This window comes from Bicyclus anynana, chromosome 4 (assembly GCF_947172395.1).
Source record: "Bicyclus anynana chromosome 4, ilBicAnyn1.1, whole genome shotgun sequence".
Lineage (NCBI taxonomy): Eukaryota > Metazoa > Arthropoda > Insecta > Lepidoptera > Nymphalidae > Bicyclus > Bicyclus anynana.
In genome coordinates, this window is record NC_069086.1 from 2,774,690 (window position 1) to 2,795,208 (window position 20,519).

Below are 20,519 nucleotides of genomic sequence, written 5' to 3' on the forward strand. Positions count from 1 at the left end.
AAAGCGCTGTACGAATATAATGCCACGAATTGGTAAGTATTTTATTTACAATGAAATGAAATTTCTTGCAAATGTGTTTGTTGCGCGTAACTCCTGCTGTATCAAATTTTTTTTCACTACCTACATCCACTTGACGGTAAACTTGATTGTGTGTGGCTAGCCTTATGGACTATTTGTCACGCTACAGACTAGTTTGTCTACAAATACTCTTACTAAAATCACGTATATCTATGGCGTCGCCTGTCAGCCTAGCTGACGTTGCTTTGTCATTTAGCTTTCAATGTCAAATGTCAATGCCAGGCGGTACCAAACTCAAACTTCAAAGGTCTAAAATTTGTTAAAAAAATTTAGATCTAAAAATTACGAACACACGAACAATCGTTTTCAATTTGAGGTGATTTCGAGAGTCTAGTCATAACTGTTTGCCTCGCCTGTGTTTCAGTAATATAACCAAGACTGAGTTTTTCATAAAATAGCATGTATTTTGTGTGTATTAAACTATAAACGAGAAGTGTCTTTGGCCGTGTCTGATGACGAATCGTACAGAGATCTAAATCTGAATCTCAGCAATACTGTATTTAGTCAAGGCTTGTGTTGTTTTGTGCGTTTTATGTGATGTCTAGCGGAGACCCATCTCTCGAAGAAGATGTCCCAAAGCCTCTGTTAGAAAAGCCAGAAGAAAATGTATTTACACCCAAGATAGCGACACCTATCTTTGCTGGGAGCGTGAAACTACACCACAGGCCTTCAGACTCAGCGGAAGCGGAATCGTTTTTGTCTGATGAACAACGCAATGAGTTTGCGTTCCAACAGCTATTCCACGATGGAGTTGGAGAATTACAGGAAGTAAGTAAAATATAATCTACATAGGTTTACGTTCAATAAGTAGTATTATATTAAATTTTCTTTTGTATAAAAAGTTTTCTTGCTTAACTAAACTATCAGATCCTAGCCTTACAAACTGCTGCTGCTGTGAGCATGCCACCTTAATTTTGACAAACAATTTTCATCTTCGAAAATTGCTACTCTATGTGGGATGTGGTGTTCTTAAAACAAAGTTTTATAGTCTGTATCTAGATCTATCCACTCAAAAATATTGTTGCTAAGTAATATAGGCCATAATTGGGATACTATAGTTTTAATATTCATTCAAGGCTACTGGTTTAACAGGAAATATCAGTGAACCTATGTGTCATGCTGTGGGAATTAGGTGGAATAATATCTAACCCTACTTATTTGGGTGACCCTACGTGGAAGGTGTCAGGAAACACTGACACCGGCAAGGCATTCCAAATGTTGATGCAAATTGTTTCATTCGAGTTGCCTGGACATCCACAATGTATGATGCTTCCGTTCACAACGTCTTGCTGTTCTCTTGTAGAAAGGAGAAGGAGGTAGTAGATGGTGAAGTTCTTGAGCACATTCATCTGGTAAAAAACCGACTGACAAGCTACATTGCGACGATGTTGCAAAGTATGCAATTTTGCCTGTGACAATGGTTCACTACCAAGACACTGGTTTGTCAAAGTTTGTTTCTATTGTACACACATAGACATAAGTCTGTATGATTCTCTTTACATATTTACATAAAGTAAGCTCTCTTCCTTGTGTGATTCATGTGGTAAATCTTTAACCAGACAGTTATTAAAATTTACAATTTGTCACTGAACTTGGGTATTGAATATTCTAATTTAAGTAAATCAATATTGGCAGAGGTGACTGAGATGATGTCATGCCTCTGCTTACTGCCATTGTTTACTTAATTTTATGCTGTGTTTGATACATCAATAAGAGTGTTGTTAATTACAGTTCATATAAACTTCAATCACTTACTTAGCCAACCTAAATAAAGTATGTTCAGGGTGTCCCATAATTAATGGATAAAACACAAACAATACATCATCTAATTGTCTAAAACTAATTTGAACAGTTCTCTATTAATCCCTAGGGTGACCAAACTATTTTTTTTTTTAGATTTATAAAATTTTTCGATTTTAAATCACTATTTTCAATGCTGTAGCTGCATCTTTTGCATGGTATTAATGAGATAGTGTAACCACCGTTTATCCATTTTACCTTGTATAGGAGTATATTTTAAAAAATCTGAATTGACATTGTCTGTCAATTCGGAGCGTCGCGTAAAAAATACTTTGCTAGTTAAGCACACTGGAGGATATTACGGCAGCCGCCGGTTTGCGCCGCCTCTGTCAAAACAAAATTTTCTAGTGGAATAGAGCACGCTGGAGGATATTAAGCCAGCCGCCGGTATACGCCGCCTCTGTCAATGGAATCTTTTCTAGTGGAATAGAGCACGCTGGAGGATACTACGGCTGCCGTTGGCATGCGACGCCTCTGTTAATGGAATCTTTTCTAGTGGAATAGAGCACGCTGGAGGATACTACGGCAGCCGCCGGTATAATAAAAAAAAAAATAAAAATTATTTATTAATCACACAGTAACAAATTTCTAATACAATAAAAGAGTAGATCCCTGGCTCCCAAACTAGCTGTAACTGTATCTTGGGAGCCAGTGGATTCCCATTAGTGTTACTTTTTGATAATCTGTTACTTAATTAAGATAATCTGTAGTAGGCAAAACAAGAAAGGTGTATTCGTAAAACAAGATCAAACACAAATAAATAAATTTTTATGTGGTTGTGTTTGTGTGTGTGTGTGTGTGTGTGTGTGTGTGTGTGTGTTTGTGTGGGTGCGTGTGTGTGTGTGTGGGTGTATATGCGAGTGTGTGTTTAATTAAGTATGAACGCGCTTGCTAAGAAAAGTATCCTCATGTGTTCGAGTTTAAAGAATATGTTGAACGATTAGATTTTCGACATAGTTGTAATCGCAATCAATTAACCAGTTAAATATGTACGTCTTAAAAGCATGATTACCTAATTTTCTGATACTGAGTTTATTTTTTTGTAATAAGTTATAAATACGTGGAGCAATATATAGGTATTGTTTACGAGCAAAACAGCTTGCAACTAATGGTCTAGGGCATGTATTTCTTCTAGAAGAAGTTATAGGGATTAAAGGAACCAATTCACGATGATACAAACGTAGGCTTTGACAGACAAATGTCTTTCTAACACTCAGAACTTTAGCTTGTTTATATAGATCAGAAGTTGGATGGCGAAACGGCAAGGATAAACATACTTTAAGAACGGCACGTTGGGATCTCTCGATTTGTAACATATATGTTTTCGACATAGCACCCCAAACAAGAATACAGTAATTCAGTAAACAATGACATAGTGCTTTATAAGTTAATAGAATGGTGTTTTTGTCTGCAACATCTCTTAAGCTTTTAAATACATAAATTAATCGACGAACACGTTTAGATAGCACACCTGCATGGACATCCCATTTCAAATTGCTATCTATATTGACACCAAGATATTTAATATTTTCTACTCTGCACAATAGCTTGCAACAACAAGAACTGCCCAGCATATTGTTTGATGATCTGTTGCATGGGTATCCATGGATAGTTATATTAAAGTTAGTACTGGGAGACGTGACTTGCGTTTTACTGAAACAAATGAATTTCGTTTTATCAACATTTAATGTTAACAAGCTATCTTCAAGCCATTTAGTTAATATCGAGAGATTCACCTCTGCAGTTCGCTTAATTTCATCCCAGGACTTACCACTAACCAGTAGCACGGTATCATCAGCAAACATGAATATTTCTGACCCTGGAAATTTCATGTCACTGAGTTCATTCACATATATCAAAAATAAAATCGGACCAAGTGTGCTACCCTGTGGAACACCATATTTACAACAACTAGTAGAACTGGAAAATTCATCAACCCTTACATATTGCTGCCGATCAGTCAGGTAGTCTTGAAACCAGTCAAAAGCAACACCTCGAATTCCGACGTTTTGTAGACGAGCTAGCAGAATAGGAATAGAAACGGTATCGAAAGCCTTTTGCAGGTCAATAAATACCCCCATGCATTTCTTACTACTATCCAAATCTGCCAAAATTTTAGTGGTAAGTTTAAGCACAGCATCCTCGGTAGACTTGCCGTTTCTAAATCCAAATTGATTGCACGAAATTAATTTATTAGATTCCAGATAATTATTAAGTCGCTTACTTACGATCTTTTCTACAACTTTAGACAAGACCGGCAGCAAAGAAATAGGTCTGAAGTTTGTTGGTAGAGATTTATCACCTGATTTATATACTGGTGTAATTATTGCCTTTTTAAATCGTACGGGGAAAGAACCTGTTTCGAAACTTAAGTTGCATAAACAGGAGATAGGATAGGCAACAGCATCTCGGAAGTACTTTAATATATTGGTCTGAATATTATCCCATCCAGCAGCACTACCTGGTTTCAGTGAGGAAATAACTACCGACACTTCATGGGGATCCGTGGGAAGCAAGACCATCGAGTGCAAAGGTGCTGTGTCATTTATAGCTTTCATTGATAAGCTACAGTTTGATTCTTTAATTAGTGACAATGTTTTATCTGCTAAGTTTTGGCCTACTGATGTGAAGAAATCATTGACAATGTTAAGCGATTTTACAGGTGTAACGTCAATTGTTAATAATTCTTTAGGTAAAGTCCTTTTACTATCTAAATTGCAGACGTCTTTAATAACCTTCCATGTTTTTTTCGGATTACCCCGGCTATTATCAAGTTCACTTTTATAATATTGTTTTTTGAGCGATTTGATAATATTGTGACATATATTCCTGTATTGCTTATATTTATACTGTATCTCAACATTACTAGGCGACTTTCTAGCTTTTTTATGAAGTTTATCACGTTTTTTTATACATTTGACTACTCCATAAGTGAGCCATGGTTTAAGGGGTTGATTCCTGCGTGATATGGTTTTTAGTTTAGTATTGTTGTCAATTATCAACTGCAATTTGCTTACTAGCATGTCCGCCATTATGTTGACGTCTCGTTGAGAACAGACGTCAGACCAAGAGGTATTATTTAGGTCCTTACGAATACCATCATAATCATATATAGTTCGTATTTTAGGTTTAGTTGACTTATTAAGAGTAACGTTTGATTTGTCTGGACTCTGGATAGACAGAAGAATGGGGCTATGGTCAGTCAATTCAGGGAAAACTAAACTTTGCCAGGTATAGTTTGTTTTAATCATAAAATGGTCGATACAGCTCTTGACCCGTGTAGGTTTATCTACAGCAATCTGTAACCCGTGTAGGGCTAGTAAGTTTAGGTAATCAGAAGTTTGCTTTTCTGATACTTTTAAAATGTCAATATTGATATCGCCTGTAAGTATAATATTTTTGGTCGTAATACTTGTCAATATAACGTCCAAGGAGTTAAGGTACCTACTAGGGTTAGCAAAGCACGGTGGGCGATAAGAACATACCAATGAGTATTGATTATTCAATGTGACAACAAGACAATTACCATCCATTATAGTAGGCTCATAACAAATTGAGTTGAAGATTACGCTAGTGTATACTACTAAACCATCATTTTGATTAAGATGGTTCTTAGAGTAAAATAAGTTATATTTACTGAGGTTCGGAGGTACCAAACAATCATTCATCCAACACTCGGTAAGGACAATGACGTCTATAGTTATATCAATCGCAGCAATAAATGCAAGAAGGTTGTCAAAATTTCGTCTAATACTACGTATATTCACTGTGAGAATATAAAAAGAGTTGCAGTCGTTTATTTTGTATTTATTTAATAGTTGATTACATTGTTGAGTCTCACTAACTACCGTACAGTTCGTGCGCGTGCTGTTGTCGACTTCATTATGAAGTTTTATTTGTTCTAAATTGAATTTTGTTTGTTAGACAGGTAGATCTTAAGATATGTAGGTACTTAAATAGTGTTATGTAGTTTAAGTAAAAAGTATTAAAGTAAAGTATAATAAGTATGTGTTTAGTGTATGTATGTGTATGTGTGTGTGAGAGAGGGTATGGGAGTATGTAAAAACAAAATTGAATTATCACTTTAAAGCCAAAACAAATAGTAGTTATTACATTTTTATAGACTAGTCATGCATTTTTTTCTAATTTCTTTAAATCAACCTCATTTTTGACTAAATTATGCGGGGTTCCTTCCGCTTTGCGCAAATAGACCCTTCCATTTGTTGTCCAGCAGAATGCGTAATTATTATTCTTCGCAAAGTCACGAGCCAAGTAGTAAAGTCGGTTTGTGCTGTCTGTCAAATATTCAGAGATATAAATATTTGATGTAGGCCCAGCGATCCCCAACGATGACGTTGTTAACTTGTTACCATTACTCAGAGTTCGGTATTTCTTCACTGCTTGGAGTAAATTATTTTTCGAAAATATGTTATTTAATTCCACTACCACTGGGCGGTTTTTATCAGGCTTACCCGGTTTTCGGTATATATCACGCAGAGCATTCTGTTCGAATTGAATGTTTATGGTACTATATATATTTTTAAGTTTAAGACACAGGTCCTCTTTGCTTTCTGTTTTAAAATACGGAAGATTTCGAATTTCGATGCAATAATGCCGAGTATGCCGTTGTATATCGTCCAGTTTATCTTCAAGTTTTTTTATTTGGACACATAATTCCTTACGTTCCGCCTCAAGCTTGATAATTTTCTGGCTGATTTCTTCGAAGTTCTTGTTCATAAATTCAAGTGACCGCTCAATATCATAACAAGTTTTCTTCATTTCGGAATTCTGCCTCTTGATATCGGCCACGTCTGTGACTAATTTAGATAAAATTTCGTTTTGCTCAGCCCTTAGTTCAGCGAACATATCTCTAATTTCATCTCTTATGCAGCTGACGTCATCCTTGGGTGAAGGAGATACGCGCCGGCGTTTGGAGTAACTTCGGGAACGTTTAGGCAGCGCGTCACCCTCATCCGAATAAGGAGTTGCTTCCGATTCCGAAGGAAGAAGCGTCTTTGCTTGTCCTCTAGGCATTGCGAGGGATGTTTTTGATATAGTTATTTACAAAAAGTTAACAGCACTTTATATTAGTTAAGTATGATAGAATTTTGCTTGAATATGCTATTGGTAAGAATATAGCAAGTTGTTGTACACTTTATTCACAATCACTACATATTGATTTTATTTACACAACACTATTATGTATTTACGTGCAGTTTATCTGTGAATTTAATCGATCCAAACTACAGTATAAACATATCTAAGCGGGTACACGTCTATCGCGTTGACAGCTCGCGGCGGGAATGATGGTATGCGCCGTATCTGTCAATAAAACAGAAAACTTCTCATTTGGAATAGAGCACGCTGGAGTAAACTACGGCAGCCGCCGGTATGCGCCGTATCTGTCAATAAAACTTCTCTATTGGAATAGAGCACGCTGGAGTATACTAGGGCAGCCGCCGATATGCGCCGTCTCTGTCAATAAAAAATTTTCTAGTTGAATAGAGCACACTGGAGGATATTACTGCAGCCGTTGGTATACGCCGCCTCTGTCAATAGATACTTCTCTTTTGGAATACAGCATGATGGAGGATACTGTGGCAGTATGCACCGCTTCCTTAAAAAGATACTCTGAAGTAAGGAATACGACAGTTGTAGGCATATAATTAAATTCTTACTGTTCTACATCATCGATTTTTTTGTCACCAATCGCATTCCACTCTTTTGTCAGTGTACTCTGGCCGGACGTTATTAGCTATTAATAATTAATCAACACATGATCATACAGCATCATCGATTGAACGATCGAATCGTATGTTGTGAAAGCGCTCTGTTTCATTAGGTTAATTGACTCGAAATGCAAATCCCATAGGTATTTGGCCAATAAAGATAAATGGTAACAGGCCTTTCTGTATATCTAGTTATGTTGACAAAATGTATCATTCTAAATATACTATACTGATTAGTTACTTGCGTTCAGTACGAGTGACGCCTTTCCTTTCGTAAGACGTATAATGTTCCGCGTTTGTAAAAACTTTCCAACAAAATGTACTTTATTTATAGGTGTTTCATAAAAAGTCTTTGTGTTTCAATTACTTACTAAGGTCATTGCCATGTCGTTAAGTTTGGCTGAATTTAAAAATTATGAGTTAAGAAGGCGCGTATAATTTTGTGCTTGTGCAGGACTTTTCATGTGTTTTATTTTCTGTCGAAATATTTTTTATTTAGTACTAATGAATATTGGACTCCAATTGGACTTTTTAAAGTGTTACATGTGGTTTGGCTTCTATTTTGGTTTATAAAGATAAATAATGAAAAAAGAATATAACAGAAATGCAACAGATACGAGTATTTCTTACAAATAGGAAGTTTCCCGTACAAGGTTTGTTTCTCTCTAAAAACTACATATTAACTTATGCACAATGTTACCTTGTACTCGTATAGGTCCATTAATACAATTAGACCTTGCAACTTGTACCTATTAAAGATTTTGGAGAATAAATTGGATATACAATTTATTATTTTACTGGAAAATATGAATTTTGTATGAATATTGTTAGATGTTTTTAAACGGTTAAGTAATTTAATTAATTTACTGCGAATCTTTCGTGCATATATTTATTAATATAAATCTATTGCTTATGCTGTATGGCTGGATTGAATTTAGTGAAACTTATGCGTTTTGAATGGGTTTCTTCTCTGCATGTTTTACGGAGTACCTAATTGGGCTTGGTAGGTTGCGATCGGGTTATTAGATATTTTTTTGAATTTCATCTTCCAATATTTTTAAATGAAAAAGATCACCGTAAATATTTAAGTACCTAATTATTTAATTAGTAATTTCCCTTAAAAGTTCCCCTATAAATGTCTATTATGCGCTAAAAAGTCTCATTGGGTGACAAATTTGTCTCCCACCCACACGTTAACTGTAAACTTGCTCATATGTTTAGAATAATGTATGCTTCTTTTAAACAAAATGACTCATTTAATTCCTGGTCACTCATTTAACTGTGTCTGTTTATCGCGAATATAATTACTTATTATAATTTCTGATGAACTTTGAGATTCTTTGTCGTTAAGCCTGCAACTACTTAATTACATTCGATAATTTCAAAATGTGATTATCAAATCCATTGGCTTAGGAGTTAGGCCAATAGTCCACCTCGCTGGCCCAATATGGATTGACAGACTTCACACACGAAGTGAATTAAGAAAATTCTCTGGTATATATGCAGGTTTCTTCACGATGTTTTTCCTTCACCGTTTGAGACACGTTAGGTTAATTTCTTAAAATGCACACTACTGAAAAGTTGGAGGAGCATGCCCCGGACCGGATTCGAACCATCACCTTCCGGATACGGAAGCAGAGGTCATATCCACTGGGCTATCACGGCTGTCTTTATCTTAATCCAGTACTTGATGGAAATTATGATTTTCATTTGCTCAGCAAACACAAGTTCTGTTTAGTTTACAAAATCATGTGATAAACGTCTTGGAAAGAAGGTTTTTACGTTATAGAACGGCAATACAGATGAATCAGTCATTACTGTAAGAAACAGCAAGGTCGCGCGGCAGTTTGTTGTGTTTTTTCGTGCGATCAACACATATTCAAAAGACTCGCGACATGATGATCGCAAGGAGTTTCGTCGAAGTGATATTTTACGTCTTGTACGACGCCGGCCGGAGCAGGGTGATAAGAACCCGCAGACATGTGAGGTGTGGAAATTATAATGTATGCCATCATCACTACGTAGTGTATTTGTGATTGTCGTGTCTGTTTTTATGAAAGTTTTGTATACAAACTAACATAGTTGTCTAGTTCCTGGATTGTGTTGAAGATACCTAATATATAACACCAATCCGGTGTTGATAATGGTCTCCCAAAAGCAGTGACATTATCTTAATTTATTTTTCACTGTCTACTGCAGTATCAGTGATTCAGTTTTTTTGTTTAATGTATTTGCGTAAGGATTTTGATCGTTGAACCTTGGTGTTACTGTAATTTTTAACCGATTTTTTTTTATGTTTTTTATATATTTTCTCCGTTCACAAGAGACTTAATTGGACCAGGTCTGGCTGGTGGGAGGCTTCGGCCGTGGCTCGTTACCACCTTAACGGCAATTACGTACCTCCAAGCGATTTAGCGTTCCGGTACGATGTCGCGTAGAAACCGAAATGGGTGTGGATTTTTATCCTACGCCTAACAATTTAGTCCGCTTCCATCTTAGATTTCACCATCAGCTGAAATGGCAGTCAAGGGCTAACTTGTAAAGAATAAAAAAAAATGTTCCCCGTTCACAAGAGACTTTTAAAGTTTGATCTTTATTATGTTTCACGAAGGGTTGCCACGAAGCAAAGTGACTGGCGTCTGGGGACATGAGTCATCAAATTATACTAAGGAATATAAAATACTCTTTTTATCTCCTTGGTTGGATGATCGTCTGGATTTTTGAAACCTGTTACCTCTCAAAGCCTCAATAGCTCAATGATAAAGCCGGACACATCACCGAGGGGTGGTGGTTCGATCCCCGCCCGCTGGACTGTTGTACTCACTCTTAACACAGTTTTTCCTGACAGTTGGAGCAGAATGGGAATATTGGTCATAATTAAAAGATACTGCAGTTCTTTTCTTTTTTTTTTAAATCGCCCAAGGTTCAATCTCCATATTTGCCTACTATTCTTGCCTATGTTAAAAACATGGGCTGAGGAGCTTTCAGCTTTATATATATTAAGATAGTTTTGTTTATCAAATGGTCCTACTATATTAATTACGAAATCGAAGGGATTGGAATAAATAATAAAATATACCTAAGCGTCCTTAGCGCCACGTCTTACAAAGCAGTTAAATGTAAAACCTGTTTATAATAAGCAGTTAAACCAACTCTAATTGATGCTACTTACTAATTACTTAATTTGTATGGGATTGTATGAACGCTTCACTGTATACCGCCAGTGTTCGAAGAGTTTACATTTTTACTCTTTACTTTGCTGTTTATACTCGTTAAAGCGACAAGGTCGTATGATAAGTGTTAGCTTATCGTCTAGTTCACTATTATAGGAGAATTTGGTGCTAATTCGACATGAATCACTGTCTAAAGTTAATCTAAACAATTCGCGGATTTCCTAATAGGAATAATTATATCAATTATTATATATTATAATTATATAGGCGTTTGTAGAACACACAAGAAGTTTGCGTGTGATTTTAGAGTAAATTGGATTTAATGAGTATGGAATCATGCATTGTCTTAAAACTGAAAGATAAGGCCTTGTGTAGATGCGATCTGCTCACGCGAATTAAATGCTACCTAATTGTATTGCTGTGTACAAACGCTAAGCTTAATTTTTCTGGATTAATCTCGTGAAAATCTGTGAAAGTGAGTTGGAATATTTGATTTACTATATTCTCTTACAACTTGAGTAACACGAAATTTTGGCTTATTTACAGTTAGTAATAATCTAATGTTTGCTGCCAGTTTGCCAGCACCCTCTGCGAGAGCTCTTAAACCGTCGCGTAACATGTACAATTGTATATGCCTTAAACTTAGGTAAATCACGTGTGTTAAACGGTGAAGGAAAAACGACCTGCATACCTGCGATTTTTTTCAATTCTCTCCGTGTGTGAAGTCTGCCAATCGGCATTGGGACAGCGTGGTGGAATTAGAGGGGTTAGACCCCTCTAATTCCGAGAGGAAACACGTGCTCGACATTGAGCCGAATATGGGTTAATGATAGGTAGCAAGTGTGATTGATTGGCTGTGTTGTTTGGGGCAGACGGAGAAGGCAAAGGAGGAGCGGATGGCGGACCTGCACGCGATGTCCGTCCTGAGCACGTACCAGGACAATCTGTCGCACGACATGAACACGGACCGGTAAGTTGCGGAGCTGACACTGACGCCCATAATATGTGATCTGTTCAGTGGGGATGGGAGGTCTTCAAAATACTTAGCTTCGTCACAGGGGCACAGAAGTGAGGGGCTTAGGATTTTGACAAATGAAAAAAGCCAGATTTCGCTAGAGCTTCTAGCTTCTAAAAGAAGCTTCGCTCTTGCTTCTTGAATCTGTCTTTTTTTTCATGCAATATAAGACGCCCCAAGTTTACCGCGTTTTAGGCAAAGCCGTATTATATAGACAAAGATTGAGTTTCTCTTTGCAAAAAATTATTTAAAAGTTTAAAACTACATGAATTTTTTGAATCACTACGTGCAATAGGGGCTCTCATGTCTCTGCGTTGTACTAAGTTGTGGCAAATAAGTTGCGTGTGTTTCTGAGTCTAATATCGAATTCAATGTCAAATACAATTTTCTATAAACGCCAATTTTTTAACGGTGTTTTATCGTAATGATAATTAAATTCGTTACGGCAAAAGCGTGTTTCTAGAAATTCCCTACGGTCGTAGTATAAAATTAATGTCGTACTACAGAATGTACAAGGTCGTACCTACAATACCAGGCTAAACAAGCCAATAAACTGATATCCGGGGGCTGATTTCTACAGGAATCTGCATCCCTATTCTACCAATTACTTTATTGTGAAAGAGACCTATTTTTGGAAGGTAATTTCAAATCTAATTTTTAAGTTATATAAAGTTACAAAGAGAACAGAAACAAATCGCAGTAATTTCGCCGTGTTTAGTTGTTTTCTTAACAATGGAAGTTTACCTTGTAATAAATTTTTAACTCTGCAACGATAAATAATTCTGAGATTTCGCAAAAAATTCGATACGGAAATCCGTTTTTTAAAAAAATACCGACACCGACATCAAAATATTGAGACTTTCAAGCAACATCATTGCAGATTTTGTCAATCATTTCTATACTTATTTTTATTTTTGATTGGCCGTGGCTAGTTACCACCCTACCGACAAAGACGTACCGCCAAGTGATTTAACATTCCGGTACGATGTCGTGTAGAAACAGAAAGGGGTGTGAATTTTAATCCTACTCCTAACAATTTAGCCCGCATCCATCTTAGATTGCTTCATCAGGTGAGATTTTGGTCAACGGTTAACTTGTAAAGAGTTACAAAAAATACCAAAATTGGCCTAAACGCCCTGAAAGCCGATGTCCGAGTCTCACAGCAGGCAACCTTGGAGTCGTTTCACTCCTTCATCTAGTCCACTGCTAGAGCTTCTACGTTCGCTTACCTACCCTCCGGCGACGCTGTTGCGAGCCCCTTAAAGGGTCAGCAAGAACACAATAACTAAAAGGTTGGGTAGACACGGAAAAACACGATACGGTGGATTGGTGAAAAATATATTTAAGCAGTAGCGGTGTTACATTATTATTAAAGTACATGTACCTAACAGTTATTAACACTGCGATTTAAAATATCGTATATTTAAATTTATGGTGTGACGTCATTGGTTGGGATCTAGTCGGTGCTCGGTAGCATGTTTGTTTGTATAATATTTAAAATTTGTATGAATTTATCTCGGACTGAGTGTTCACGTACCACAGGCGACAGCGGATTTCGAGGAATATAAAAATCAAGACAACGGCCTTGTAGTGCAGGCGCTACAGGGAGTTGAGTGTGCATATTATGAGATGAACAAAGAGCGGTACTCACCCAAACCCTCGTTTACTTAGTAAACGAGGGTTTGGGTGAGTTAACAAGTATATTATACGTTTACTAAGTTAACAAGTATATTATAATATTATTTTCAAATAGGCTTCGAAATCAAAACTTACAATATTTTTTGCAAAACAATGTCATTGAGAAAATGAAAATGAAAATGAAAATGAATTTTATTCGTTTTATAAACATTACATTACATAGTAGGGCTGAGACCTTCTTTTAAGTGAAAACCTGTGTCAGAAGGTCTCGCTCTCGCTAGTAATTAATATAATATTATACGTTATAAGGAAAAAAACACATCAAAAGAAAATGAATTGAAAATGGAGTACATAAGTGTGTGTGAGTGCGTGCGTGCGTGTAGTTGTGTGTGAGAGAGAGTGTGTGTGTGTGTATGTGTTTGCGTGTTTGTGCGTGAATGTGTGGCATTCCTTCCCCTTGTTTTATTTTAATTTATTTAACAATCTTTAGGAGATCTTCGCTTTGATCATAGTCAAGCCCTTTCAAAAATTCACTCACCCTATTTCTACAATCATACAAATTTAGTGGATATATATTTAACTGTTTATTTATTTTATTGTATAACATACAAGATTGCTTTTTATATTGGGTCGCTGCAAATACAGTTTTAGACATGACCATAGGGAATGCTGCACTTTGAGTTCTTTTATTTATAATGGACTGATCAAAGCGAAGAGACTTATGAAGTTTTAAAATGGAACTTAATATATATAGTTGTCTTACTGTTAACACATTGCTACATAGATACAGAAGGTCAGTAGGATGTCGATAAGATTTAAAATGTATAATTTTTAATAAATAGCGCTGAGCTCTTTCTACCTCAATAAATCGCGTTTTTGCAGAGCCTCCCCACAAAGAAATACAATAGGATATTACCGATTGGGCTAAAACTACATATAATTTCATAAGTAATTCAGTTGGAGCAATAAGCCTCAATTTTTTAAAGGAAAAAATTGAGGATTCTTGCAAATAATATCCTCGAGGCTATTATCTAAAAATTTAATACCTTTATATATATTATTCAGAGTTAAAAAAAAATAAGCCAGTCAGGTTTGTTGAATATTAATTATTTTAATATTTCGCTGTCTTATGTCAATGTGAACTCTCACTCAACCTTATCGCCCCGACCCCGTCGACTGCCCGAACTAATTAGGTGATAATAATAATCATTAAAAATACTAAATATCTAAATACTAACAAAGGCGGAAGCGCACTTTACAAACGCGGTGTGACTGAAACGCATGTTAATTTAAATCAAATTTTAGTCAATATTTTCTAAAACGATATAGCTGTACAAAACTGCATGGTTTTGATCGTCAATTGTAGTATATATCCCAATGTAGTCGATAGTTTATTAGAATACTTTTAGGAAACGAAAGTTACTGAGCTGCTGGACTATTTTGGTCTATATTATAAACCTATCGAAGTGGGCAACAAGTTAATTGACAAAGTGTCATCTACATACTATATGATATCCACCAGTAAGCACCGGATGACATTTGTATTCTTTATTATTAACCCATCAATTTATTTTGATGGGTTAATAATAAAGATCAAAATAGGAAATAGGCCAGCTGGTTTGACATACTCGTAATGGCTATCCATAGAATGTACGCTACGAAATGTTTTTACTTTTTTATCACTTGTTGAAGTTGTAATGTAAACTTGTCGAACGAATGTCAAGCAGGCTTAGTTGAAGAATAACAACGAGTTAGCAAATAATAATAAATATTAGATTTGATTAAAAATCATTCGTCGCGTGTCGTGTTAAAAGTATGCTTATAGCACTTTAACAACTATATCGTTGTTTTGTAATGTGTGTGTTATATGTGTGTGGCTTTGTGCTGTAAACCATTGTGTTTGTGTTAGAATGGAAGCTGTGTAAGCTTTTTTTTTAATTTATTTATTTGAAGATTATAATATGAATCACAATCAGGTTACCGAATGCTAATTTTTAAAAAACAAAATTCTCAATTAACGAACATTTAAAACACTAAGCTGATAATATTTATATTTCTATTTTAATTATTGAAAATTCATAATATTGTTTGTTGATTGTAATAAATACCTCACTGGGGAAAATATTGAAATATTCATAGAATCAAGAAATCATCAGTAACAGTACTTTTAAAAAATCTTTTTGTTGGTTAGTAAGTGCTGAGAGTTAGGCAAGTGTTTTGGTTTACACTTGTGCAGTCTTTCATCTGCAGCTTAGACAGTAAGCTAGTCTCAGGTGACATATAAAATACCGTAAATTACGTAGACTGCACATTAAAACAGGAAATCTCGGTTTCGTGATTCGTCATCACCGTTTAATCATTCAACTAGCTACACTCTAAGAGTGTTTGCATTAGAATAGGGAAAACCATATATTTGAGCTAATAATAATCTATCATTATAATTAACTTAAAACGTTTCTTTTTTTTTTTTTTTTACTCTTTACAAGTTAGCCCTTGACTACAATCTCACCTGATGGTAAGTGATGATGCAGTCTAAGATGGAATTGGGCTAACTTGTTAGGAGGAGGATGAAAATCCACACCCCTTTCGGTTTCTACACGGCATCGTACCGGAACGCTAAATCGCTTGGCGGTACGTCTTTGCCGGTAGGGTGGTAACTAGCCACGGCCGAAGCCTCCCACCAGCCAAAATAAATATCTGTAATATAATAAAGTTTCAGTCATAATTTATTTGCTCGAAACTGTACATTTTGTACTACACACCTTGTATTGTTATGTATTGTTATGTATTCTATCGTAATACATAGGTATTGTTATTTTAATTAGATACAATGTCTCACCGTCAATGTTTATGCAAATATTAAATTAAGTTTCAACTAAAGTAAAGTATAAAAAGTTAGTTGAAAACGTGAGAATAAAAAATGATGATAGTTGAGTACGAATATATAATTCAGGTGTAATGTCTAATATTTAACAGACTTCAAAAAATGGAAGAGGTTCTCAATTCGTCAGAAATCTTTTATTTTACATTTAGTTATCCTCCATGATTGCACACATTGTTTGTATTATTTTATACCTTAACTTATTACATCCCTTACAAATTAAATCGGTTCCATCTTCGACTCCAACGGCCTCTCTGGCGCAGTGATATGCACGGTGAATTAACAAGACGGAGGTCCTTTGATCTTTGGCTGGGCCTATTGAGGTTTTCCTAATTGGTCCAGGTCAGGCTTCGGTCGTGAATAGTTACCACCCTACCGGCAAAGACGTACTGCCAAGCGATTTAGCGTTCCGGTACGTTGTCGTGTAGAAACCGAAAGGGGCCCGCTTCCATCTTAGATTGCATAATCACTGACCATCAGGTGAGATTGTAGTCAAGGGCTAACTAAGAGTAATAAAAAGACTGCCTGTTGACTAACCATCAGGTGTAATGGCAGTCAAGCATTAAATTTTTAGTTAAACCTGTTGTTTTAACAGCTCCCGTATATTAGACCTATTTAAATGTTTTATTTTTGCACGAGGGACAGGATGCACCCACGTTATTAGAGAACGATAAGCCGCAGCTCAAAGTCATAAGCATAACAATGTGATACAGATCGTTACACACATAAACATTAACGCACTAACCCCGCCAAGCCACAAAGTATTCAGAATCACCTTTATCATAAACTAGCTGGCGCCGCGTGGTTCCCGTTTCCGTAGGAATATGGAGATAATATAATATTATAGCCTATAGCCTTCAACCTTCCTTGATAAATGGGCTATCTAACACTGAAAGAATTTTTTAAATCAGACCAGTAGTTCCTGAGATTAGCGCGTTTAATCAAACACATAAACTCTTCAGAATTATAATATTAGAATTGATATAATATTCTTGACCCTACAGTAGGCTATTAAAGTAGGTAGACGGTAATGATTTTAAACCAATTCCTGTAAAATTTATAACATAAATTCTCTGAAGATCTTCAACAGTCAGTACGTTACCCTCGCGATTGTTGGATGCTAATTGATGACGTCATCGATTTGCGTATCGTTATTCAGTAGCTAAATGATGAGTGCATTCCTCTGAATAATTTAATATTGCGACTCATGACCTCTTGGTTCGTCCGTCCCGATTTTATTGTAATGGTTCGAGCTTTAGAGGTCTGGTAAGGTCCCAATTTACTGACGGTGAATTGGGACCACATCATTTCAGACCTTCATCGCTGGCTCGTAACTGTTATACATAATTTATTACTATACATATAAAAATACGTTCCCATTTCATTCTACCATCAACCCCTAATTTTAAATAGCGATAATTCGATAAGGCAAAACAACGTTTGCCAGGTCAGTTAGTGCCCTTTAATTTATTCGATAATTTTGCTGGCGATATCCCGTTCTCTTGTGGATAGCAGAATAAAAGTAGGTTGAGTAGCAGTAGAGTTTTGTGTGACAGAGCTCGTCCAAGGATGCAACAACTGTCATGCCTATTTCTACCGCCAAGCAAAGTTGTTGTGTTACCAGTGTAATCACTGACAATAAGGCTGCCAGTCCACCGAAACGGAGCGAGGCAGCGGAGCCGAGAAACGGAGAAATATTAACCAATAGGAATGCACAAAATCTCCGCTCTTTTTAAATGGACAGGGACTTGCAAGCTAGTTTAAAAATTCATATAAAACCGGACGGTAAGCGAAGTGGGGAAACGGAACGGGGAATCGCGTCTGCAACTCGCTCATCTACTGGTGGACAAACACAGTACGCAACTCCGCTCCGCATTAGTCCGTTTCTCCACTACTCTGCCTCGCTCCGCTCTGGTGGACAGGCAGCCTAAAGCTAAACGCCTCATGGCTGCATTTTGTATGTCGTGCTCCTTGCATTGCCCTGCGTGACAGAAAACATATGTATACAAGCCTGCTTTGTGTTGCTCTATTTATAGGCTATGTTTTACCACTTACCATCAGTTTGGTCCAGTGGAAATAGTTGAGAGGTAAATCCCGAAAAATCTCTTGGAGATTTTGATTTAACTCTTTTACCACAAAGTAGACACATACTACACAAAATGTAATATAATTTTTGGGTTCCAGTGTGGGAACATTGAAATATTGTGGATTACATTTTACTAATTTTTGCTTTCACACTTAAGGGGCCCCTAAAGTTCGGGGGGCCCGTATAATTGATACGGCTGATACTGCGGTAGCTTGGTTGGTCGGACATTTATAACTCCCATAACAGCTGATATGGTAATCCATATCAGCTGTTATGGGAGTTATAAATGCTACCCGAGATAGCATATGCAGCCAGCATTGTACTAGACTAACTCTTTACGTTATCTATATACGTATGTAAACGTAAATTAATTGCAATCGATACGTTACGACCGTAATGACTGCAAGGACATACCAATTGCCAAGCAAATAATTATTTTCACATAGTGAATAAGTATTATAGTACATATGTAGATACTTATAATGTAGCCGCTAGCGATTTTCGAGCAATCCACAGGATTTTCATTTACTGTGCTATGCAATCTCTACAGTTCAGTTAGGTTTCGTGATTTATTTTAAATGTTCACTTACCATCAGATGAGATTGTGGTAAAGCCTCAATTATTGTGCCTATAGTGTATACATACTATCGGATCTGCCTTAGTTTCGCGCTCCTAGTAGCCGTTCCCGTACGAACATGATGTTAGAATTTTGGCTATGCTACTCGATGATAACGTAGTTTTCGATACCTGAAATAATGTTTAAAATCGGTTTATAAACTGTTAAAGCATAACAAACAAACAAACACATTCGCATTTATATTAAGTTAAGATTATAAAGATAGGGAGGAGAGAATCCCTCTGGACTCCTGAATATACCAATTACTCCGTGGTCACCACAGAACCGTTTAGCATTTCTTTTTGCTGACCTTTTATGTTGATATACTAACAAATGTTAGGTGACATTATTAGCGAGCAACAGTGTGTCCACGGCTAACTTTCCAGGGACAATGGAAGCGAGGCCTCGACGAGGCCTGCCGAAGACTGCCCTTGCGGCGAGCCCGCGTTGCCTCCGGACACCATCAATAACAACGGCAAACCCGTGGCCAACCACTGTTCGTGAGTATAGAATCTATATTGTCTACATTGTCTATACCATGGACAATAGACAATTCCCAGTGGACACACTACTTCCTACATAAATTGTAGTTAAGGACTTGTTGTAGTAGAAGTAGTTGCAATGGAGCTTATTTTTTTATTTATTCAATAGATATTTAGCTACATCTTAAACTTCAACTTCCTAATCTTATGGTAATAAATAAATGTTTTGTTGGACTAGCTGACGCCGCGCGGTTTTACCTGCGTAGTTCCCGTTCCCGTAGGAATACGATAATATATAGCCTATAAGCTTCCTCGATAAATGGGCTATCTAACACTGAAAGAATTTTTCAAATCGGACCAGTAGTTCCTGAGATTAGCGCGTTCAACCAAACAAACTCTTCAGCTTTATAACATTAAATATAGATTCCATTTGATCGGAGAGTTGCCAAACCTGACAACACAATACAATACCTAATGTAAGTGTTGTATTTAGTCAATATATTATGTTATAGTATAATAGAGTAATATTTTCTTTACGTTTACTTAATATTTTATTATATTGAATAGTAAAACTGCTGAGTTAAGAAAGCTTATTTCAGAGTACAAAACTTTTTATAGCAGTAAGTAAAAAAATATGTTCGTAAGGCGTATATTATTACAAAATAGTCAACAATAACAATTATCATTTTCAATACCTAGACCTTTATTCAAAAAAGTAATACATTATGTAGATTACCTACCAATTCTTAATTACAATGAATTATTATTCATTACATTCAGTACAAATTAAAAACCGAGGATAGTTATTTTCTAAGCATATTAATAAGGATTTCTTTTTTATTATATGTGTTACCTTAATTATAATTTATTGTATTTTTAGGAGGTATTTTTATAACTAAAACTTGATTATTATCAAAGGGCTATAACTTTTGTAATGTATTTCTTAACGTGCTGGTCACATGCGATGCCTTGGTGGTGGCTTGGTCGTGCATGTCGCTATTTTAATGTATTATGTTTATAT

The 20,519-nt window shown here is 36.2% G+C and overlaps 1 protein-coding gene across 4 annotated transcripts in view; it reads left to right on the top strand.

Annotated features, from left to right (window-relative positions):
- The first annotated feature begins 294 nt into the window (after nt 1–294).
- Nucleotides 295–20,519, top strand: part of LOC112058310 (anoctamin-1) — a 50,898-nt gene continuing 30,673 nt past the window's right edge. For 2 of the 4 annotated variants that reach the window (XM_052881309.1, XM_052881306.1), the window contains exons 1-3: nt 295–846; nt 11,653–11,750; nt 19,403–19,516. In XM_052881309.1, the coding sequence (XP_052737269.1) occupies nt 616–846; nt 11,653–11,750; nt 19,403–19,516 (443 nt within the window). In that variant the 5' untranslated portion in view covers nt 295–615. The remainder of the gene's footprint in view (nt 847–11,652; nt 11,751–19,402; nt 19,517–20,519) is intronic. The other 2 variants (XM_052881307.1, XM_052881308.1) reach the window with 2 other exon arrangements.